The sequence below is a fragment of the Daphnia magna genome, unplaced genomic scaffold (genome assembly GCF_020631705.1).
Source record: "Daphnia magna isolate NIES unplaced genomic scaffold, ASM2063170v1.1 Dm_contigs363, whole genome shotgun sequence".
Classification (NCBI taxonomy): domain Eukaryota; kingdom Metazoa; phylum Arthropoda; class Branchiopoda; order Diplostraca; family Daphniidae; genus Daphnia; species Daphnia magna.
Window position 1 is genome coordinate 32,186 of NW_025533270.1, and position 22,073 is coordinate 54,258.

Sequence of the window (22,073 nt, forward strand, 5' to 3'; positions counted from 1 at the left end):
TACCATGAGTTTTTACTTCTATATGTAAACAGTATCAAATATACTTGTATTCAATGTGAATACACTATTATACCATGAGTTTTTACTTCTATATGTAAACAGCACCAAATATACTTGTATTCAATGTGAATACACTGTTGTACCATGAGTTTTTACTTCTATATGTAAACAGCATCGAATATACTTGTATCTAATGTGAATACACTGTTATACCATGAGTTTTTACTTCTATACGTAAACTGCATGGAATATACTGGTATTCAATGTGAATACACTGTTTACCATGAGTTTTTACTTCTATATGTAAACAGCATCAAATATACATGTATTCAATGTGAATACACTGTTATACCATGAGTTTTTACTTCTATATGTAAACAGCATCAAATATACTTGTATTCAATGTCAATACACTATTATACCATGAGTTTTTACTTCTATATGTAAACAGCATCAAATATACTTGGGTTCAATGTGAATACACTGTTATACCATGAGTTTTTACTTCTATATGTAAACAGCATAAAATATACTTGTATTCAATGTGAATACACTGTTATACCATGAGTGTTTACTTCTATATGTAAACTGCATGGAATATACTTGTATTCAATGTGAATACACTGTTATACCATGAGTTTTTACTTCTATATGTAAACAGCATCAAATATACTTGTATTCAATGTGAATACACTGTTATACCATGAGTTTTTACTTCTATATGTAAACAGCATCAAATATACTTGTATTCAATGTGAATACACTGTTATACCATGAGTTTTTACTTCTATATGTAAACAGCATCAAATATACTTGTATTCAATGTGAATACACTGTTATAGCATGAGTTTTTACTTCTATACGTAAACTGCATGGAATATACTTGTATTCAATGTGAATACACTGTTATACCACGAGTTTTTACTTCTATATGTAAACAGTATCAAATATACTTGTATTCAATGTGAATACACTGTTATACCATGAGTTTTTACTTCTATATGTAAACAGCATCAAATATACTTGTATTCAATGTGAATACACTGTTATACCATGAGTTTTTACTTCTATATGTAAACAGCATCAAATATACTTGTATTCAATGTGAATACACTGTTATACCATGAGTTTTTACTTCTAGACGTAAACTGCATGGAATATACTTGTATTCAATGTGAATACACTGTTATACCATGAGTTTTTACTTCAATATGTAAACTGCATGGAATATACTTGTATTCAATGTGAATACACGGAAATACCATGAGTTTTTACTTCTGTATGTAAACTGCATGGAATATACTTGTATTCAATGTGAATACACTGTTATACCATGAGTTTTTACTTCTATATGTAAACGGCATGGAATATACTTGTATTCAATGTGAATACACTGTTATACCATGAGTTTTTACTTCTATATGTAAACAGCATCAAATATACTTGGGTTCAATGTGAATACACTGTTATACCATGAGTTTTTACTTCTATATGTAAACAGCATAAAATATACTTGTATTCAATGTGAATACACTGTTATACCATGAGTGTTTACTTCTATATGTAAACTGCATGGAATATACTTGTATTCAATGTGAATACACTGTTATACCATGAGTTTTTACTTCTATATGTAAACAGCATCAAATATACTTGTATTCAATGTGAATACACTGTTATACCATGAGTTTTTACTTCTATATGTAAACAGCATCAAATATACTTGTATTCAATGTGAATACACTGTTATACCATGAGTTTTTACTTCTATATGTAAACAGCATCAAATATACTTGTATTCAATGTGAATACACTGTTATAGCATGAGTTTTTACTTCTATACGTAAACTGCATGGAATATACTTGTATTCAATGTGAATACACTGTTATACCATGAGTTTTTACTTCTATTTGTAAACAGCATCAAATATACTTGTATTCAATGTGAATACACTGCTATACCATGATTTTTTACTGCTATATGTATACTGCATCAAATAAACTTGTATTCAATGTGAATACACTGCTATACCATGAGTTTTTACTTCTATACGTAAACTGCATGGAATATACTTGTATTCAATGTGAATACACTGTTATACCATGAGTTTTTACTTCTATATGTAAACTGCATGGAATATACTTGTATTCAATGTGAATTCACAGCTATACCATGAGTTTTTACTTCTGTATGTAAACTGCATGGAATATACTTGTATTCAATGTGAATACACTGTTATACCATGATTTTTAACTTCCATATGTAAACAGCATCAAATATACTTGTATTCAATGTGAATACACTGTTATACCATGATTTTTTACTTCTATATGTATACTGCATCAAATATACTTGTATTCAATGTGAATACACTGTTATACCATGAGTTTTTACTTCTATACGTAAACTGCATGGAATATACTTGTATTCAATGTGAATACACTGTTATACCATGAGTTTTTACTTCTATATGTAAACAGCATCAAATATACTTGTATTCAATGTGAATACACTGTTAAACCATGAGTTTTTACTTCTATATGTAAACAGCATCAAATATACTTGTATTCAATGTGAATACACTGTTATACCATGAGTTTTTACTTCTATATGTAAACAGCATCAAATATACTTGTATTCAATGTGAATACACTGTTATACCATTTGTTTTTATTTCTATACGTAAACTGCATGGAATATACTTGTATTCAATGTGAATACTCTATTATACCATGACTTTTTACTTCTATATGTAAACAGCATCAAATATACTTGTATTCAATGTGAATACACTGTTATACCATGAGTTTTTATTTCTATACGTAAACTGCATGGAATATACTTGTATTCAATGTGAATACACTGTTATACCATGAGTTTTTACTTCTATATGTAAACTGCATGGAATATACTTGTATTCAATGTGAATACACTGTTATACAATGAGTTTTTACTTCTATATGTAAACTGCATGGAATATACTTGTATTCAATGTGAATACACTGTTATACCATGAGTTTTTACTTCTATATGTAAACTGCATGGAATATACTTGTATTCAATGTGAATACACTGTTATACCATGAGTTTTTACTTCTATATGTAAACAGCATCAAATATAATTGTATTCAATGTGAATACACTGTTTAATCATGGATTTTTACTTCGATATGTAAACAGCATCAAAAATACTTGTATTCAATGTAAATACACTGTTATACCATGAGTTTTTACTTCTAGACGTAAACTGCATGGAATATACTTGTATTCAATGTGAATACACTGTTATACCATGAGTTTTTACTTCTATATGTAAACTGCATGGAATATACTTGTATTCAATGTGAATACACTATTATACCATTTGTTTTTACTTCTATATCTAAACAGCATCAAATATACTTGTATTCAATGTGAATACACTGTTATACCATGAGTTTTTACTTCTATATGTAAATTGCATGGAATATACTTGTATTCAACGTGAATACACTGTTATACCATGAGTTTTTACTTCTAGACGTAAACTGCATGTAATATACTTGTATTCAATGTGAATACACTGTTATACCATGAGTTTTTACTTCTATATGTAAACTGCATGGAATATACTTCTATTTAATGTGAATACACTATTATACCATGAGTTTTTACTTCTGTATGTAAACTGCATGGAATATACTTGTATTCAATGTGAATACACTGTTATACCATGAGTTTTTACTTCTATATGTAAACAGCATCAAATATACTTGTATTCAACGTGAATACACTGTTATACCATGAGTTTTTACTTCTATAATTAAACTGCATGGAATATACTTGTATTCAATGTGAATACACTGTTATACCATGAGTTTTTACTTCTATATGTAAACTGCATGGAATATACTTGTATTCAACGTGAATACACTGTTATACTATGAGTTTTTACTTCTATATGTATACTGCATGGAATGAACTTGTATTTAATGTGAATACACTGTTATACCATGAGTTTTTACTTCTATATGTATACTGCATCAAATATACTTGTATTCAATGTTAATACACTGTTATACCATGAGTTTTTACTTCTATATGTAAACATCATCAAATATACTTGTATTCAATGTGAATACACTGTTAAACCATGAGTTTTTACTTCTATATGTAAACAGCATCAAATATACTTGTATTCAATGTGAATACACTGTTATACCATGAGTTTTTACTTCTATATGTAAACAGCATCAAATATACTTGTATTCAATGTGAATACACTGTTATACCATTTGTTTTTATTTCTATACGTAAACTGCATGGAATATACTTGTATTCAATGTGAATACTCTATTATACCATGACTTTTTACTTCTATATGTAAACAGCATCAAATATACTTGTATTCAATGTGAATACACTGTTATACCATGAGTTTTTATTTCTATACGTAAACTGCATGGAATATACTTGTATTCAATGTGAATACACTGTTATACCATGAGTTTTTACTTCTATATGTAAACTGCATGGAATATACTTGTATTCAATGTGAATACACTGTTATACAATGAGTTTTTACTTCTATATGTAAACTGCATGGAATATACTTGTATTCAATGTGAATACACTGTTATACCATGAGTTTTTACTTCTATATGTAAACTTTATGGAATATACTTGTATTCAATGTGAATACACTGTTATACCATGAGTTTTTACTTCTATATGTAAACAGCATCAAATATAATTGTATTCAATGTGAATACACTGTTATACCATGAGTTTTTATCTTCTATCATGTACAACTGCATGGAATATCCCAACCAAAAATCCGAGGCAATTAATTGCCTAAGTATGCGATAAATTGCATACTAACACGATTAATTGTGTGTTAACATGTTTTTATCATATGTTAATAAGATTTTATCATGCTATCATGAACTACAGTATGCAATAGACATACTTAAATACAATTCATTGCGTGTTTAAATAGTAAATTGCATACTAACACGATTAATTGTGTGTTAACATCTTTTTATCATATCTTAACTTGATTTTATCATGCTATCATGAACTACAGTATGCAATAGATAAACTTAAATACCAGTTAATGCGCGTTGAAAAAATAGTACGCAATAACTTTAGAATAAATCATGCACTATTGAATTAAACATATGTAAACGTTATTTTCACGTACTATCCTACAAGTTTTTTCCGCAATTTAAAAATTAACACAATAAAATTGTGCTCATTACGTACTAAATTGAACAATAAAAAATTAGACAACAGAAATTTGTATTTTTATTCTCGATCGACATCGCCTTCTTCGTCGGAACCACTTGCGTATTCTGGTGGGGAATGGTCAGCTGTATAGGACGAATGGTCATCATCATCATCACTATCAATCCTCAGTTGTTGCTCCTGGTGATGATCGTCGTTGTGAAAAATTTTATTACTAGCTACGTCTCCTCCAATAATGTATTCCCTGTCGACTGGTTTGTACAATAGCAAACGAAAAAAATAAAAAAATAGGTAAAAGAATAAATAATTGCACGATACTACGCGTTTTCGCACTAAATCACGCAATTAATTGTAAGATAAAAGTGACGGCGTCAACTGTGCGATAAATTGGGGCTTATTGGATGTTGGGCAATTGAATAATTGATTACCATAGTTTGTGTTAGGATGACGACGAATATACTCATTTTGAGCACGCATCTGCCCAACAACCGTACGCCTATTTACAAGTCCCATGTTGAGTCGCATACGGTAGTATGTGGTTCTTGGTATGGCAACTGGTTCACAGTTCAGTCTTTTCAGCCAAGACAAATAATTGACTGGTCTGTTAGGCTTCTTCATCTCACGACTTTTATAAATTATCTTGTGGCACGAGTAGACGCAATGTTTACGCGCACGTGAAAATGTTATGAGAACAAATCTCTATGAACTACTGCTGAAAATATACCAGACGAAAATTCGAGATTTCTGTAACGTAAGCATGTAAAAACTTGATTGAACCTAAGTTGTCTTTTCCTTTGTGTTAAGTAACCCTTCCCTGTTTATTCAGTCGCGCAACCAACAATAATCCATTACCTTACCCTACCCAAATATAGAGCATTTGATGGGGTTTCTTCGTTTCTTAAATACGCCCACCTTAGTAAACGATTCCTCGGTTTATTTTGGGTTCCATATTATATGTAATAAAATTCCCTATTAATAAATATGCTAAAATGAAACTAAAAAATATATCCTATAATTTTCATATGTCAAAGATCGTGTTGCAACATTTTAATTTTATTAAATTACCGAATAAAATGTGGTTTGACAGAATGCTGTTTAGTCATATCCCTGTAGCAGACGGAAAACTAGCCATAATTCAGTGTGAAGAATCGAAACACGTGAGACGCTACGCGTGAAGTGCTTATTAAAACTAGCTTTTTTCTTGATTCATTATTTGATTTTAACGGTGATAATTTGATTTGGTTTGTGATGCCTTCCACGAAAAATTTGGATTTTTTCCAATTCAAGGATCACGAGAAGGTGAAAAAAGAAGGAGAAGTCCGAAAGGGTATTTCCACTTTTCTAAACAATAACAAACAGAAGTTGAAGAAGCTCCAAATAACAGCAGCAAGTAATAAAGTAACGGCTAACGGTCTCGTAAGCACAATAATTGTCATTATTGAACGATGAAATACAATTACTTGATTAATTCAAATTCCTCTAAATTAAATTTTTATTTAATGTGTGATAAAATACGTGATTCTAATAACAGGTATCATGCAATAATAAATAAATATTATTTTGAAGTAAAAACAAGCGTAGTGTCCAATACTTCAGTATGTAATAAATCGTGTGATTTTCGTGTGATAAAATACATGATTCTAATAACAGGTATCATGCAATAATAAATAAATATTATTTTGAAGTAAAAACAAGCGTAGTGTCCAATACTTCAGTATGCAATAAATCGTGTGATTTTCAATTAATTTCAGTTAGTGTCGTATACAATAAATCATACCAGAAACATAAAATTACCACTCACTTTGTTACTAAATAAACTTCATACACTATAAATTGGACATAAGTACGTAATTTATCGTCATTGCCTGAAATTTTTTTTTCTATACTTCATTATGTTACCATCCAATTAAGTACGTTACAACCCAATTAATTGTCTTAGGAAATTGTTTCAAAATAACTGCGTGTTAAAACATACAATTATATTGCCAAAAACAGGCAATTAATTGCCTCGGATTTTTGGTTGGGATACTTGTATTCAATGTGAATACACTGTTATACTATGAGTTTTTACTTCTATATGTAAACAGCATCAAACATACTTGTATTCAATGTGAATACACTGTTATACCAGGAGTTTTTACTTCTATATGTAAACAGCATCAAATATACTTGTATTCAATGTGAATACACTGTTATACCATGAGTTTTTACTTCTATATGTAAACAGCATCAAATATACTTGTATTCAATGTGAATACACTGTTACACCATGAGTTTTTACTTCTATATGTAAACAGCATCAAATCTACTTGTATTCAATGTGAATACACTGTTATACCATGAGTTTTTACTTCTATACGTAAACTGCATGGAATATACTTGTATTCAATGTGAATACACTGTTATACCATGAGTTTTTACTTCTATACGTAAACTGCATGGAATATACTTGTATTCAATGTGAATACACTGTTATACCATGAGTTTTTACTTCTATATGTAAACAGCATCAAATATACTTGTATTCAATGTGAATACACTGTTATACCATGAGTTTTTACTTCTATATGTAAAAAGCATCAAATATACTTGTATTCAATGTGAATACACTGTTATACTATGAGTTTTTACTTCTATATGTAAACAGCATCAAATATACTTGTATTCAATGTGAATACACTGTTTAATCATGGATTTTTACTTCGATATGTAAACAGCATCAAAATATACTTGTATTCAATGTGAATACACTGTTATACCATGAGTTTTTACTTCTAGATGTAAACTGCATGGAATATACTTGTATTCAATGTGAATACACTGTTATACCATGAGTTTTTACTTCTATATGTAAACTGCATGGAATATACTTGTATTCAATGTGAATACAATATTATACCATGAGTTTTTACTTCTATATGTAAACTGCATGGAATATACTTGTATTCAATGTGAATACACTGTTATACCATGAGTTTTTACTTCTATATGTAAACAGCATCAAATATACTTGTATTCAATGTGAATACACTGTTATACCATGATTTTTTACTTCTATATGTAAACTGCATCAAATATACTTGTATTCAATGTGAATACACTGTTATACCATGAGTTTTTACTTCTGTATGTAAACAGCATCAAATATACTTGTATTCAATGTGAATACACTTTTATACCATGAGTTTTTATTTCTATACGTAAACTGCATGGAATATACTTGTATTCAATGTGAATACACTGTTATACCATGAGTTTTTACTTCTATATGTAAACTGCATGGAATATACTTGTATTCAATGTGAATACACTGTTATACAATGAGTTTTTACTTCTATATGTAAACTGCATGGAATATACTTGTATTCAATGTGAATACACTGTTATACCATGAGTTTTTACTTCTATATGTAAACTGCATGGAATATACTTGTATTCAATGTGAATACACTGTTATACCATGAGTTTTTACTTCTATATGTAAACAGCATCAAATATAATTGTATTCAATGTGAATACACTGTTATACCATGAGTTTTTACTTCTATATGTAAAACAGCATCAAATATACTTGTATTCAATGTGAATACACTGTTATACCATGAGTTTTTACTTCTATATGTAAACAGCATCAAATATACTTGTATTCAATGTGAATACACTGTTTAATCATGGATTTTTACTTCGATATGTAAACAGCATCAAAAATACTTGTATTCAATGTGAATACACTGTTATACCATGAGTTTTTACTTCTAGACGTAAACTGCATGGAATATACTTGTATTCAATGTGAATACACTGTTATACCATGAGTTTTTACTTCTATATGTAAACTGCATGGAATATACTTGTATTCAATGTGAATACACTATTATACCATGAGTTTTTACTTCTCTATGTAAACTGCATGGAATATACTTGTATTCAATGTGAATACACTGTTATACCATGAGTTTTTACTTCTATATGTAAACAGCATCAAATATACTTGTATTCAATGTGAATACACTGTTATACCATGATTTTTTACTTTTATATGTAAACTGCATCAAATATACTTGTATTCAATGTGAATACACTGTTATACCATGAGTTTTTACTTCTATACGTAAACTGCATGGAATATACTTGTATTCAATGTGAATACACTGTTATACCATGAGTTTTTACTTCTATATGTAAACAGCATCAAATATACTTGTATTCAATGTGAATACACTGTTATACCATGGGTTTTTACTTCTATATGTAAACTGAATGAAATATACTTGTATTCAATGTGAATACACTGTTATACTATGAGTTTTTACTTCTATATGTAAACAGCATCAAATATACTTGTATTCAATGTGAATACACTGTTTAATCATGGATTTTTACTTCGATATGTAAACAGCATCAAAAATACTTGTATTCAATGTGAATACACTGTTATACCATGAGTTTTTACTTCTAGACGTAAACTGCATGGAATATACTTGTATTCAATGTGAATACACTGTTATACCATGAGTTTTTACTTCTATATGTAAACTGCATGGAATATACTTGTATTCAATGTGAATACACTATTATACCATGAGTTTTTACTTCTGTATGTAAACTGCATGGAATATACTTGTATTCAATGTGAATACACTGTTATACCATGAGTTTTTACTTCTATATGTAAACAGCATCAAATATACTTGTATTCAATGTGAATACACTGTTATACCATGATTTTTTACTTCTATATGTATACTGCATCAAATATACTTGTATTCAATGTGAATACACTGTTATACCATGAGTTTTTACTTCTGTATGTAAACAGCATCAAATATACTTGTATTCAATGTGAATACACTGTTATACCATGAGTTTTTATTTCTATACGTAAACTGCATGGAATATACTTGTATTCAATGTGAATACACTGTTATACAATGAGTTTTTACTTCTATATGTAAACTGCATGGAATATACTTGTATTCAATGTGAATACACTGTTATACCATGAGTTTTTACTTCTATATGTAAACTGCATGGAATATACTTGTATTCAATGTGAATACACTGTTATACCATGAGTTTTTACTTCTATATGTAAACAGCATCAAATATAATTGTATTCAATGTGAATACACTGTTATACCATGAGTTTTTACTTCTATATGTAAAAAGCATCAAATATACTTGTATTCAATGTGAATACACTGTTATACCATGAGTTTTTACTTCTATATGTAAACAGCATCAAATATACTTGTATTCAATGTGAATACACTGTTTAATCATGGATTTTTACTTCGATATGTAAACAGCATCAAAAATACTTGTATTCAATGTGAATACACTGTTATACCATGAGTTTTTACTTCTAGACGTAAACTGCATGGAATATACTTGTATTCAATGTGAATACACTGTTATACCATGAGTTTTTACTTCTATATGTAAACTGCATGGAATATACTTGTATTCAATGTGAATACACTATTATACCATGAGTTTTTACTTCTCTATGTAAACTGCATGGAATATACTTGTATTCAATGTGAATACACTGTTATACCATGAGTTTTTACTTCTATATGTAAACAGCATCAAATATACTTGTATTCAATGTGAATACACTGTTATACCATGATTTTTTATTTTTATATGTATACTGCATCAAATATACTTGTATTCAATGTGAATACACTGTTATACCATGAGTTTTTACTTCTATACGTAAACTGCATGGAATATACTTGTATTCAATGTGAATACACTGTTATACCATGAGTTTTTACTTCTATATGTAAACAGCATCAAATATACTTGTATTCAATGTGAATACACTGTTATACCATGAGTTTTTACTTCTATATGTAAACTGAATGAAATATACTTGTATTCAATGTGAATACACTGTTATACTATGAGTTTTTACTTCTATATGTAAACAGCATCAAATATACTTGTATTCAATGTGAATACACTGTTATACCATGAGTTTTTACTTCTATATGTAAACAGCATCAAATATACTTGTATTCAATGTGAATACACTGTTAAACCATGAGTTTTTACTTCTATATGTAAACAGCATCAAATATACTTGTATTCAATGTGAATACACTGTTATACCATGAGTTTTTACATCTATATGTAAACTGCATGGAATATACTTGTATTCAATGTGAATACACTGTTATACCATGAGTTTTTACTTCTATATGTAAACTGCATGGAATATACTTGTATTCAATGTGAATACACTGTTATACCATGAGTTTTTACTTCTATATGTAAACTGCATGGAATATACTTGTATTCAACGTAAATACACTGTTATACCATGAGTTTTTACTTCTATATGTATACTGCATGGAATAAACTTGTATTTAATGTGAATACACTGTTATACCATGAGTTTTTACTTCTATATGTATACTGCATCAAATATACTTGTATTCAATGTTAATACACTGTTATACTATGAGTTTTTACTTCTATATGTAAACAGCATCAAATATACTTGTATTCAATGTGAATACACTGTTAAACCATGAGATTTTACTTCTATATGTAAACAGCATCAAATATACTTGTATTTAATGTGAACCCACTGTTATACCATGAGTTTTTACTTCTGTATGTAAACTGCATGGAATATACTTGTATTCAATGTGAATACACTGTTATACTATGAGTTTTTACTTCCATATGTAAACAGCATCAAATATACTTGTATTCAATGTGAATACACTGTTATACCATGAGTTTTTACTTCTATATGTATACTGCATCAAATATACTTGTATTCAATGTGAATACACTGTTATACCATGAGTTTTTACTTCTGTATGTAAACTGCATGGAATATACTTGTATTCAATGTGAATACACTGTTATACCATGAGTTTTTACTTCTATATGTAAACAGCATCAAATATACTTGTATTCAATGTGAATACACTGTTATACCATGATTTTTTACTTCTATATGTATACTGCATCAAATATACTTGTATTCAATGTGAATACACTGTTATACCATGAGTTTTTACTTCTATACGTAAACTGCATGGAATATACTTGTATTCAATGTGAATACACTGTTATACCATGAGTTTTTACTTCTATATGTAAACAGCATCAAATATACTTGTATTCAACGTGAATACACTGTTATACCATGAGTTTTTACTTCTATATGTAAACTGCATGGAATATACTTGTATTCAATGTGAATACACTGTTATACCATGAGTTTTTACTTCTATATGTAAACTGCATGGAATATACTTGTATTCAACGTGAATACACTGTTATACTATGAGTTTTTACTTCTATATGTATACTGCATGGAATAAACTTGTATTTAATGTGAATACACTGATATACCATGAGTTTTTACTTCTATATGTATACTGCATCAAATATACTTGTATTCAATGTTAATACACTGTTATACCATGAGTTTTTACTTCTATATGTAAACAGCATCAAATATACTTGTATTCAATGTGAATACACTGTTAAACCATGAGTTTTTACTTCTATATGTAAACAGCATCAAATATACTTGTATTCAATGTGAATACACTGTTATACCATGAGTTTCTACTTCTATATGTAAACAGCATCAAATATACTTGTATTCAATGTGAATACACTGTTATACCATTTGTTTTTATTTCTATACGTAAACTGCATGGAATATACTTGTATTCAATGTGAATACTCTGTTATACCATGACTTTTTACTTCTATATGTAAACAGCATCAAATATACTTGTATTCAATGTGAATACACTGTTATACCATGAGTTTTTATTTCTGTACGTAAACTGCATGGAATATACTTGTATTCAATGTGAATACACTGTTATACCATGAGTTTTTACTTCTATACGTAAACTGCATGGAATATACTTGTATTCAATGTGAATACACTGTTATACCATGAGTTTTTACTTCTATATGTAAACAGCATCAAATATACTTGTATTCAATGTGAATACACTGTTATACCATGGGTTTTTACTTCTATATGTAAACTGAATGAAATATACTTGTATTCAATGTGAATACACTGTTATACTATGAGTTTTTACTTCTATATGTAAACAGCATCAAATATACTTGTATTCAATGTGAATACACTGTTTAATCATGGATTTTTACTTCGATATGTAAACAGCATCAAAAATACTTGTATTCAATGTGAATACACTGTTATACCATGAGTTTTTACTTCTAGACGTAAACTGCATGGAATATACTTGTATTCAATGTGAATACACTGTTATACCATGAGTTTTTACTTCTATATGTAAACTGCATGGAATATACTTGTATTCAATGTGAATACACTATTATACCATGAGTTTTTACTTCTGTATGTAAACTGCATGGAATATACTTGTATTCAATGTGAATACACTGTTATACCATGAGTTTTTACTTCTATATGTAAACAGCATCAAATATACTTGTATTCAATGTGAATACACTGTTATACCATGATTTTTTACTTCTATATGTATACTGCATCAAATATACTTGTATTCAATGTGAATACACTGTTATACCATGAGTTTTTACTTCTGTATGTAAACAGCATCAAATATACTTGTATTCAATGTGAATACACTGTTATACCATGAGTTTTTATTTCTATACGTAAACTGCATGGAATATACTTGTATTCAATGTGAATACACTGTTATACAATGAGTTTTTACTTCTATATGTAAACTGCATGGAATATACTTGTATTCAATGTGAATACACTGTTATACCATAAGTTTTTACTTCTATATGTAAACTGCATGGAATATACTTGTATTCAATGTGAATACACTGTTATACCATGAGTTTTTACTTCTATATGTAAACAGCATCAAATATAATTGTATTCAATGTGAATACACTGTTATACCATGAGTTTTTACTTCTATATGTAAAAGCATCAAATATACTTGTATTCAATGTGAATACACTGTTATACCATGAGTTTTTACTTCTATATGTAAACAGCATCAAATATACTTGTATTCAATGTGAATACACTGTTTAATCATGGATTTTTACTTCGATATGTAAACAGCATCAAAAATACTTGTATTCAATGTGAATACACTGTTATACCATGAGTTTTTACTTCTAGACGTAAACTGCATGGAATATACTTGTATTCAATGTGAATACACTGTTATACCATGAGTTTTTACTTCTATATGTAAACTGCATGGAATATACTTGTATTCAATGTGAATACACTATTATACCATGAGTTTTTACTTCTCTATGTAAACTGCATGGAATATACTTGTATTCAATGTGAATACACTGTTATACCATGAGTTTTTACTTCTATATGTAAACAGCATCAAATATACTTGTATTCAATGTGAATACACTGTTATACCATGATTTTTTATTTTTATATGTATACTGCATCAAATATACTTGTATTCAATGTGAATACACTGTTATACCATGAGTTTTTACTTCTATACGTAAACTGCATGGAATATACTTGTATTCAATGTGAATACACTGTTATACCATGAGTTTTTACTTCTATATGTAAACAGCATCAAATATACTTGTATTCAATGTGAATACACTGTTATACCATGAGTTTTTACTTCTATATGTAAACTGAATGAAATATACTTGTATTCAATGTGAATACACTGTTATACTATGAGTTTTTACTTCTATATGTAAACAGCATCAAATATACTTGTATTCAATGTGAATACACTGTTATACCATGAGTTTTTACTTCTATATGTAAACAGCATCAAATATACTTGTATTCAATGTGAATACACTGTTAAACCATGAGTTTTTACTTCTATATGTAAACAGCATCAAATATACTTGTATTCAATGTGAATACACTGTTATACCATGAGTTTTTACATCTATATGTAAACTGCATGGAATATACTTGTATTCAATGTGAATACACTGTTATACCATGAGTTTTTACTTCTATATGTAAACTGCATGGAATATACTTGTATTCAATGTGAATACACTGTTATACCATGAGTTTTTACTTCTATATGTAAACTGCATGGAATATACTTGTATTCAACGTAAATACACTGTTATACCATGAGTTTTTACTTCTATATGTATACTGCATGGAATAAACTTGTATTTAATGTGAATACACTGTTATACCATGAGTTTTTACTTCTATATGTATACTGCATCAAATATACTTGTATTCAATGTTAATACACTGTTATACTATGAGTTTTTACTTCTATATGTAAACAGCATCAAATATACTTGTATTCAATGTGAATACAGTGTTAAACCATGAGATTTTACTTCTATATGTAAACAGCATCAAATATACTTGTATTTAATGTGAACCCACTGTTATACCATGAGTTTTTACTTCTGTATGTAAACTGCATGGAATATACTTGTATTCAATGTGAATACACTGTTATACTATGAGTTTTTACTTCCATATGTAAACAGCATCAAATATACTTGTATTCAATGTGAATACACTGTTATACCATGATTTTTTACTTCTATATGTATACTGCATCAAATATACTTGTATTCAATGTGAATACACTGTTATACCATGAGTTTTTACTTCTGTATGTAAACTGCATGGAATATACTTGTATTCAATGTGAATACACTGTTATACCATGAGTTTTTACTTCTATATGTAAACAGCATCAAATATACTTGTATTCAATGTGAATACACTGTTATACCATGATTTTTTACTTCTATATGTATACTGCATCAAATATACTTGTATTCAATGTGAATACACTGTTATACCATGAGTTTTTACTTCTATACGTAAACTGCATGGAATATACTTGTATTCAATGTGAATACACTGTTATACCATGAGTTTTTACTTCTATATGTAAACAGCATCAAATATACTTGTATTCAACGTGAATACACTGTTATACCATGAGTTTTTACTTCTATATGTAAACTGCATGGAATATACTTGTATTCAATGTGAATACACTGTTATACCATGAGTTTTTACTTCTATATGTAAACTGCATGGAATATACTTGTATTCAACGTGAATACACTGTTATACTATGAGTTTTTACTTCTATATGTATACTGCATGGAATAAACTTGTATTTAATGTGAATACACTGTTATACCATGAGTTTTTACTTCTATATGTATACTGCATCAAATATACTTGTATTCAATGTTAATACACTGTTATACCATGAGTTTTTACTTCTATATGTAAACAGCATCAAATATACTTGTATTCAATGTGAATACACTGTTAAACCATGAGTTTTTACTTCTATATGTAAACAGCATCAAATATACTTGTATTCAATGTGAATACACTGTTATACCATGAGTTTCTACTTCTATATGTAAACAGCATCAAATATACTTGTATTCAATGTGAATACACTGTTATACCATTTGTTTTTATTTCTATACGTAAACTGCATGGAATATACTTGTATTCAATGTGAATACTCTGTTATACCATGACTTTTTACTTCTATATGTAAACAGCATCAAATATACTTGTATTCAATGTGAATACACTGTTATACCATGAGTTTTTATTTCTATACTGTAAACTGCATGGAATATACTTGTATTCAATGTGAATACACTGTTATACCATGAGTTTTTACTTCTATATGTAAACTGCATGGAATATACTTGTATTCAATGTGAATACACTGTTATACCATGAGTTTTTACTTCTATATGTAAACTGCATGGAATATACTTGTATTCAATGTGAATACACTGTTATACCATGAGTTTTTACTTCTATATGTAAACTGCATGGAATATACTTGTATTCAATGTGAATACACTGTTATACCATGAGTTTTTACTTCTATATGTAAACAGCATCAAATATACTTGTATTCAATGTGAATACACTGTTATACCATGAGTTTTTACTTCTATATGTAAACTGCATGGAATATACTTGTATTCAATGTGAATACACTGTTATACCATGAGTTTTTACTTCTATATGTAAACAGCATCAAATATACTTGTATTCAATGTGAATACACTGTTATACCATGAGTTTTTACTTCTATATGTAAACAGCATCAAATATACTTGTATTCAATGTGAATACACTGTTATACCATGAGTTTTTTACTTCTATATGTAAACAGCATCAAATATACTTGTATTCAATGTGAATACACTGTTATACCATGAGTTTTTACTTCTATATGTAAACAGCATCAAATATACTTGTATTCAATGTGAATACACTGTTATACCATGAGTTTTTACTTCTATATGTAAACAGCATCAAATATACTTGTATTCAATGTGAATACACTGTTATACCATGAGTTTTTACTTCTATATGTAAACTGCATGGAATATACTTGTATTCAATGTGAATACTCTGTTATACCATGACTTTTTACTTCTATATGTAAACAGCATCAAATATACTTGTATTCAATGTGAATACACTGTTATACCATGAGTTTTTATTTCTATACGTAAACTGCATGGAATATACTTGTATTCAATGTGAATACACTGTTATACCATGAGTTTTTACTTCTATATGTAAACTGCATGGAATATACTTGTATTCAATGTGAATACACTGTTATACCATGAGTTTTTACTTCTATATGTAAACTGCATGGAATATACTTGTATTCAATGTGAATACACTGTTATACCATGAGTTTTTACTTCTATATGTAAACAGCATCAAATATAATTGTATTCAATGTGAATACACTGTTATACCATGAGTTTTTACTTCTATATGTAAACAGCATCAAATATACTTGTATTCAATGTGAATACACTGTTATACCATGAGTTTTTACTTCTATATGTAAACAGCATCAAATATACTTGTATTCAATGTGAATACACTGTTTAATCATGGATTTTTACTTCGATATGTAAACAGCATCAAAAATACTTGTATTCAATGTGAATACACTGTTATACCATGAGTTTTTACTTCTAGACGTAAACTGCATGGAATATACTTGTATTCAATGTGAATACACTGTTATACCATGAGTTTTTACTTCTATATGTAAACTGCATGGAATATACTTGTATTCAATGTGAATACACTATTATACCATGAGTTTTTACTTCTATATGTAAACAGCATGGAATATACTTGTATTCAATGTGAATACACTGTTATACCATGAGTTTTTACTTCTATATGTAAACAGCATCAAATATACTTGTATTCAATGTGAATACACTGTTATACCATGAGTTTTTACTTCTATATGTATAACTGCATCAAATATACTTGTATTCAATGTGAATACACTGTTATACCATGAGTTTTTACTTCTATATGTAAACTGCATGGAATATACTTGTATTCAATGTGAATACACTGTTATACCATGAGTTTTTACTTCTATATGTAAACAGCATCAAATATACTTGTATTCAATGTGAATACACTGTTATACCATGAGTTTTTACTTCTATATGTAAACTGCATGGAATATACTTGTATTCAATGTGAATACACTGTTATACCATGAGTTTTTACTTCTATATGTAAACTGCATGGAATATACTTGTATTCAATGTGAATACACTGTTATACCATGAGTTTTTACTTCTATATGTAAACTGCATGGAATATACTTGTATTCAATGTGAATACACTGTTAAACCATGAGTTTTTACTTCTATATGTAAACAGCATCAAATATACTTGTATTCAATGTGAATACACTGTTATACCATGAGTTTTTACTTCTATATGTAAACAGCATCAAATATACTTGTATTCAATGTGAATACACTGTTATACCATGAGTTTTTACTTCTATATGTAAACTGCATGGAATATACTTGTATTCAATGTGAATACACTGTTATACCATGAGTTTTTACTTCTATATGTAAACTGCATGGAATATACTTGTATTCAATGTGAATACACTGTTATACCATGAGTTTTTACTTCTATATGTAAACTGCATGGAATATACTTGTATTCAATGTGAATACACTGTTATACCATGAGTTTTTACTTCTATATGTAAACAGCATCAAATATACTTGTATTCAATGTGAATACACTGTTATACCATGAGTTTTTACTTCTATATGTAAAAAGCATCAAATATACTTGTATTCAATGTGAATACACTGTTATACCATGAGTTTTTACTTCTATATGTAAACAGCATCAAATATACTTGTATTCAATGTGAATACACTGTTTTATCATGGATTTTTACTTCGATATGTAAACAGCATCGAATATACTTGTATTCAATGTGAATACACTGTTATACCATGAGTTTTTACTTCTATATGTAAACTGCATGGAATATACTTGTATTCAATGTGAATACACTGTTATACCATGAGTTTTTACTTCTATATGTAAACTGCATGGAATATACTTGTATTCAATGTGAATACACTGTTATACCATGAGTTTTTACTTCTATATGTAAACAGCATGGAATATACTTGTATTCAATGTGAATACACTGTTATACCATGAGTTTTTACTTCTATATGTAAACAGCATCAAATATACTTGTATTCAATGTGAATACACTGTTATACCATGAGTTTTTACTTCTATATGTAAACTGCATCAAATATACTTGTATTCAATGTGAATACACTGTTATACCATGAGTTTTTACTTCTATATGTAAACTGCATGGAATATACTTGTATTCAATGTGAATACACTGTTATACCATGAGTTTTTACTTCTATATGTAAACAGCATCAAATATACTTGTATTCAATGTGAATACACTGTTATACCATGAGTTTTTACTTCTATATGTAAACTGCATGGAATATACTTGTATTCAATGTGAATACACTGTTATACCATGAGTTTTTACTTCTATATGTAAACTGCATGGAATATACTTGTATTCAATGTGAATACACTGTTATAACCATGAGTTTTTACTTCTATATGTAAACAGCATCAAATATACTTGTATTCAATGTGAATACACTGTTATACCATGAGTTTTTACTTCTATATGTAAACAGCATCAAATATACTTGTATTCAATGTGAATACACTGTTATACCATGAGTTTTTACTTCTATATGTAAACTGCATGGAATATACTTGTATTCAATGTGAATACACTGTTATACCATGAGTTTTTACTTCTATATGTAAACTGCATGGAATATACTTGTATTCAATGTGAATACACTGTTATACCATGAGTTTTTACTTCTATATGTAAACTGCATGGAATATACTTGTATTCAATGTGAATACACTGTTATACCATGAGTTTTTACTTCTATATGTAAACTGCATGGAATATACTTGTATTCAATGTGAATACACTGTTATACCATGAGTTTTTACTTCTATATGTAAACAGCATCAAATATACTTGTATTCAATGTGAATACACTGTTATACCATGAGTTTTTACTTCTATATGTAAACAGCATCAAATATACTTGTATTCAATGTGAATACACTGTTATACCATGAGTTTTTACTTCTATATGTAAACAGCATCAAATATACTTGTATTCAATATGTGAATACACTGTTTAATCATGGATTTTTACTTCGATATGTAAACAGCATCAAAAATACTTGTATTCAATGTGAATACACTGTTATACCATGAGTTTTTACTTCTAGACGTAAACTGCATGGAATATACTTGTATTCAATGTGAATACACTGTTATACCATGAGTTTTTACTTCTATATGTAAACTGCATGGAATATACTTGTATTCAATGTGAATACACTATTATACCATGAGTTTTTACTTCTGTATGTAAACTGCATGGAATATACTTGTATTCAATGTGAATACACTGTTATACCATGAGTTTTTACTTCTATATGTAAACAGCATCAAATATACTTGTATTCAATGTGAATACACTGTTATACCATGAGTTTTTACTTCTATATGTAAACAGCATCAAATATACTTGTATTCAATGTGAATACACTGTTATACCATGAGTTTTTACTTCTATATGTAAACTGCATTGAATATACTTGTATTCAATGTGAATACACTGTTATACCATGAGGTTTTAGTTCTATATGTAAACAGCATCAAATATACTTGTATTCAATGTGAATACACTGTTATACCATGAGTTTTTACTTCTATATGTAAACAGCATCAAATATACTTGTATTCAATGTGAATACACTGTTATACCATGAGTTTTTAGTTCTATATGTAAACAGCATCAAATATACTTGTATTCAATGTGAATACACTGTTATACCATGAGTTTTTTACTTCTATATGTAAACAGCATCAAATATACTTGTATTCAATGTGAATACACTGTTATACCATGAGTTTTTACTTCTATATGTAAACTGCATGGAATATACTTGTATTCAATGTGAATACACTGTTATACCATGAGTTTTTAGTTCTATATGTAAACAGCATCAAATATACTTGTATTCAATGTGAATACACTGTTATACCATGAGTTTTTACTTCTATATGTAAACTGCATGGAATATACTTGTATTCAATGTGAATACACTGTTATACCATGTCGAAAATTCTCCAACTTAAACTTCGTTTCTCTTAAAAATATGTTTTCCCCCTTTCGTTTTGGCTTTTCTCACCCCCTTTGCTAATCACCCCCGAGCTATCGCGATTTCACCCTTCTTTTGTTTTTATGTTCTGAGACTGACGAGTCTTCCTGTCTAGACTCGTCAGTCTGAATCTTGATGGCTATCAAGAATGTTCCACTAAGCGTCCGCTCAGGCTCAATCTTAATAAAATAACACAACGTAGGACTCCATCACGGTGTACGTATTTCTTTATTTACGTGTGCC

The 22,073-nt window shown here is 28.5% G+C and overlaps 1 protein-coding gene across 1 annotated transcript; it reads right to left on the reverse strand.

Annotated features, from left to right (window-relative positions):
• Window positions 1-5,264: 5,264 nt before the first annotated feature.
• Window positions 5,265-6,013, reverse strand: LOC123468521. Its single transcript, XM_045167881.1, has 2 exons — window positions 5,656-6,013; window positions 5,265-5,478 (listed from the first exon to the last, which is right to left on the reverse strand). The coding sequence occupies exons 1-2, from the start codon at window positions 5,843-5,845 to the stop codon at window positions 5,288-5,290; spliced, it is 381 nt and encodes a 126-aa protein (XP_045023816.1). The 5' UTR covers window positions 5,846-6,013; the 3' UTR covers window positions 5,265-5,287.
• Between the last annotated feature and the right edge of the window lie 16,060 nt (window positions 6,014-22,073).

Excerpts from the sequence above, each read along its gene's own strand:
- LOC123468521 (XM_045167881.1), bottom strand. The coding sequence starts at position 5,845 with ATGAAGAAGCCTAACAGACCAGTCAATTATTTGTCTTGGCTGAAAAGA. Across the intron at positions 5,479-5,655 it reads TCATCCTAACACAAACTATG|TCGACAGGGAATACATTATT; the intron begins GTAATCAATTAT and ends TGTACAAACCAG.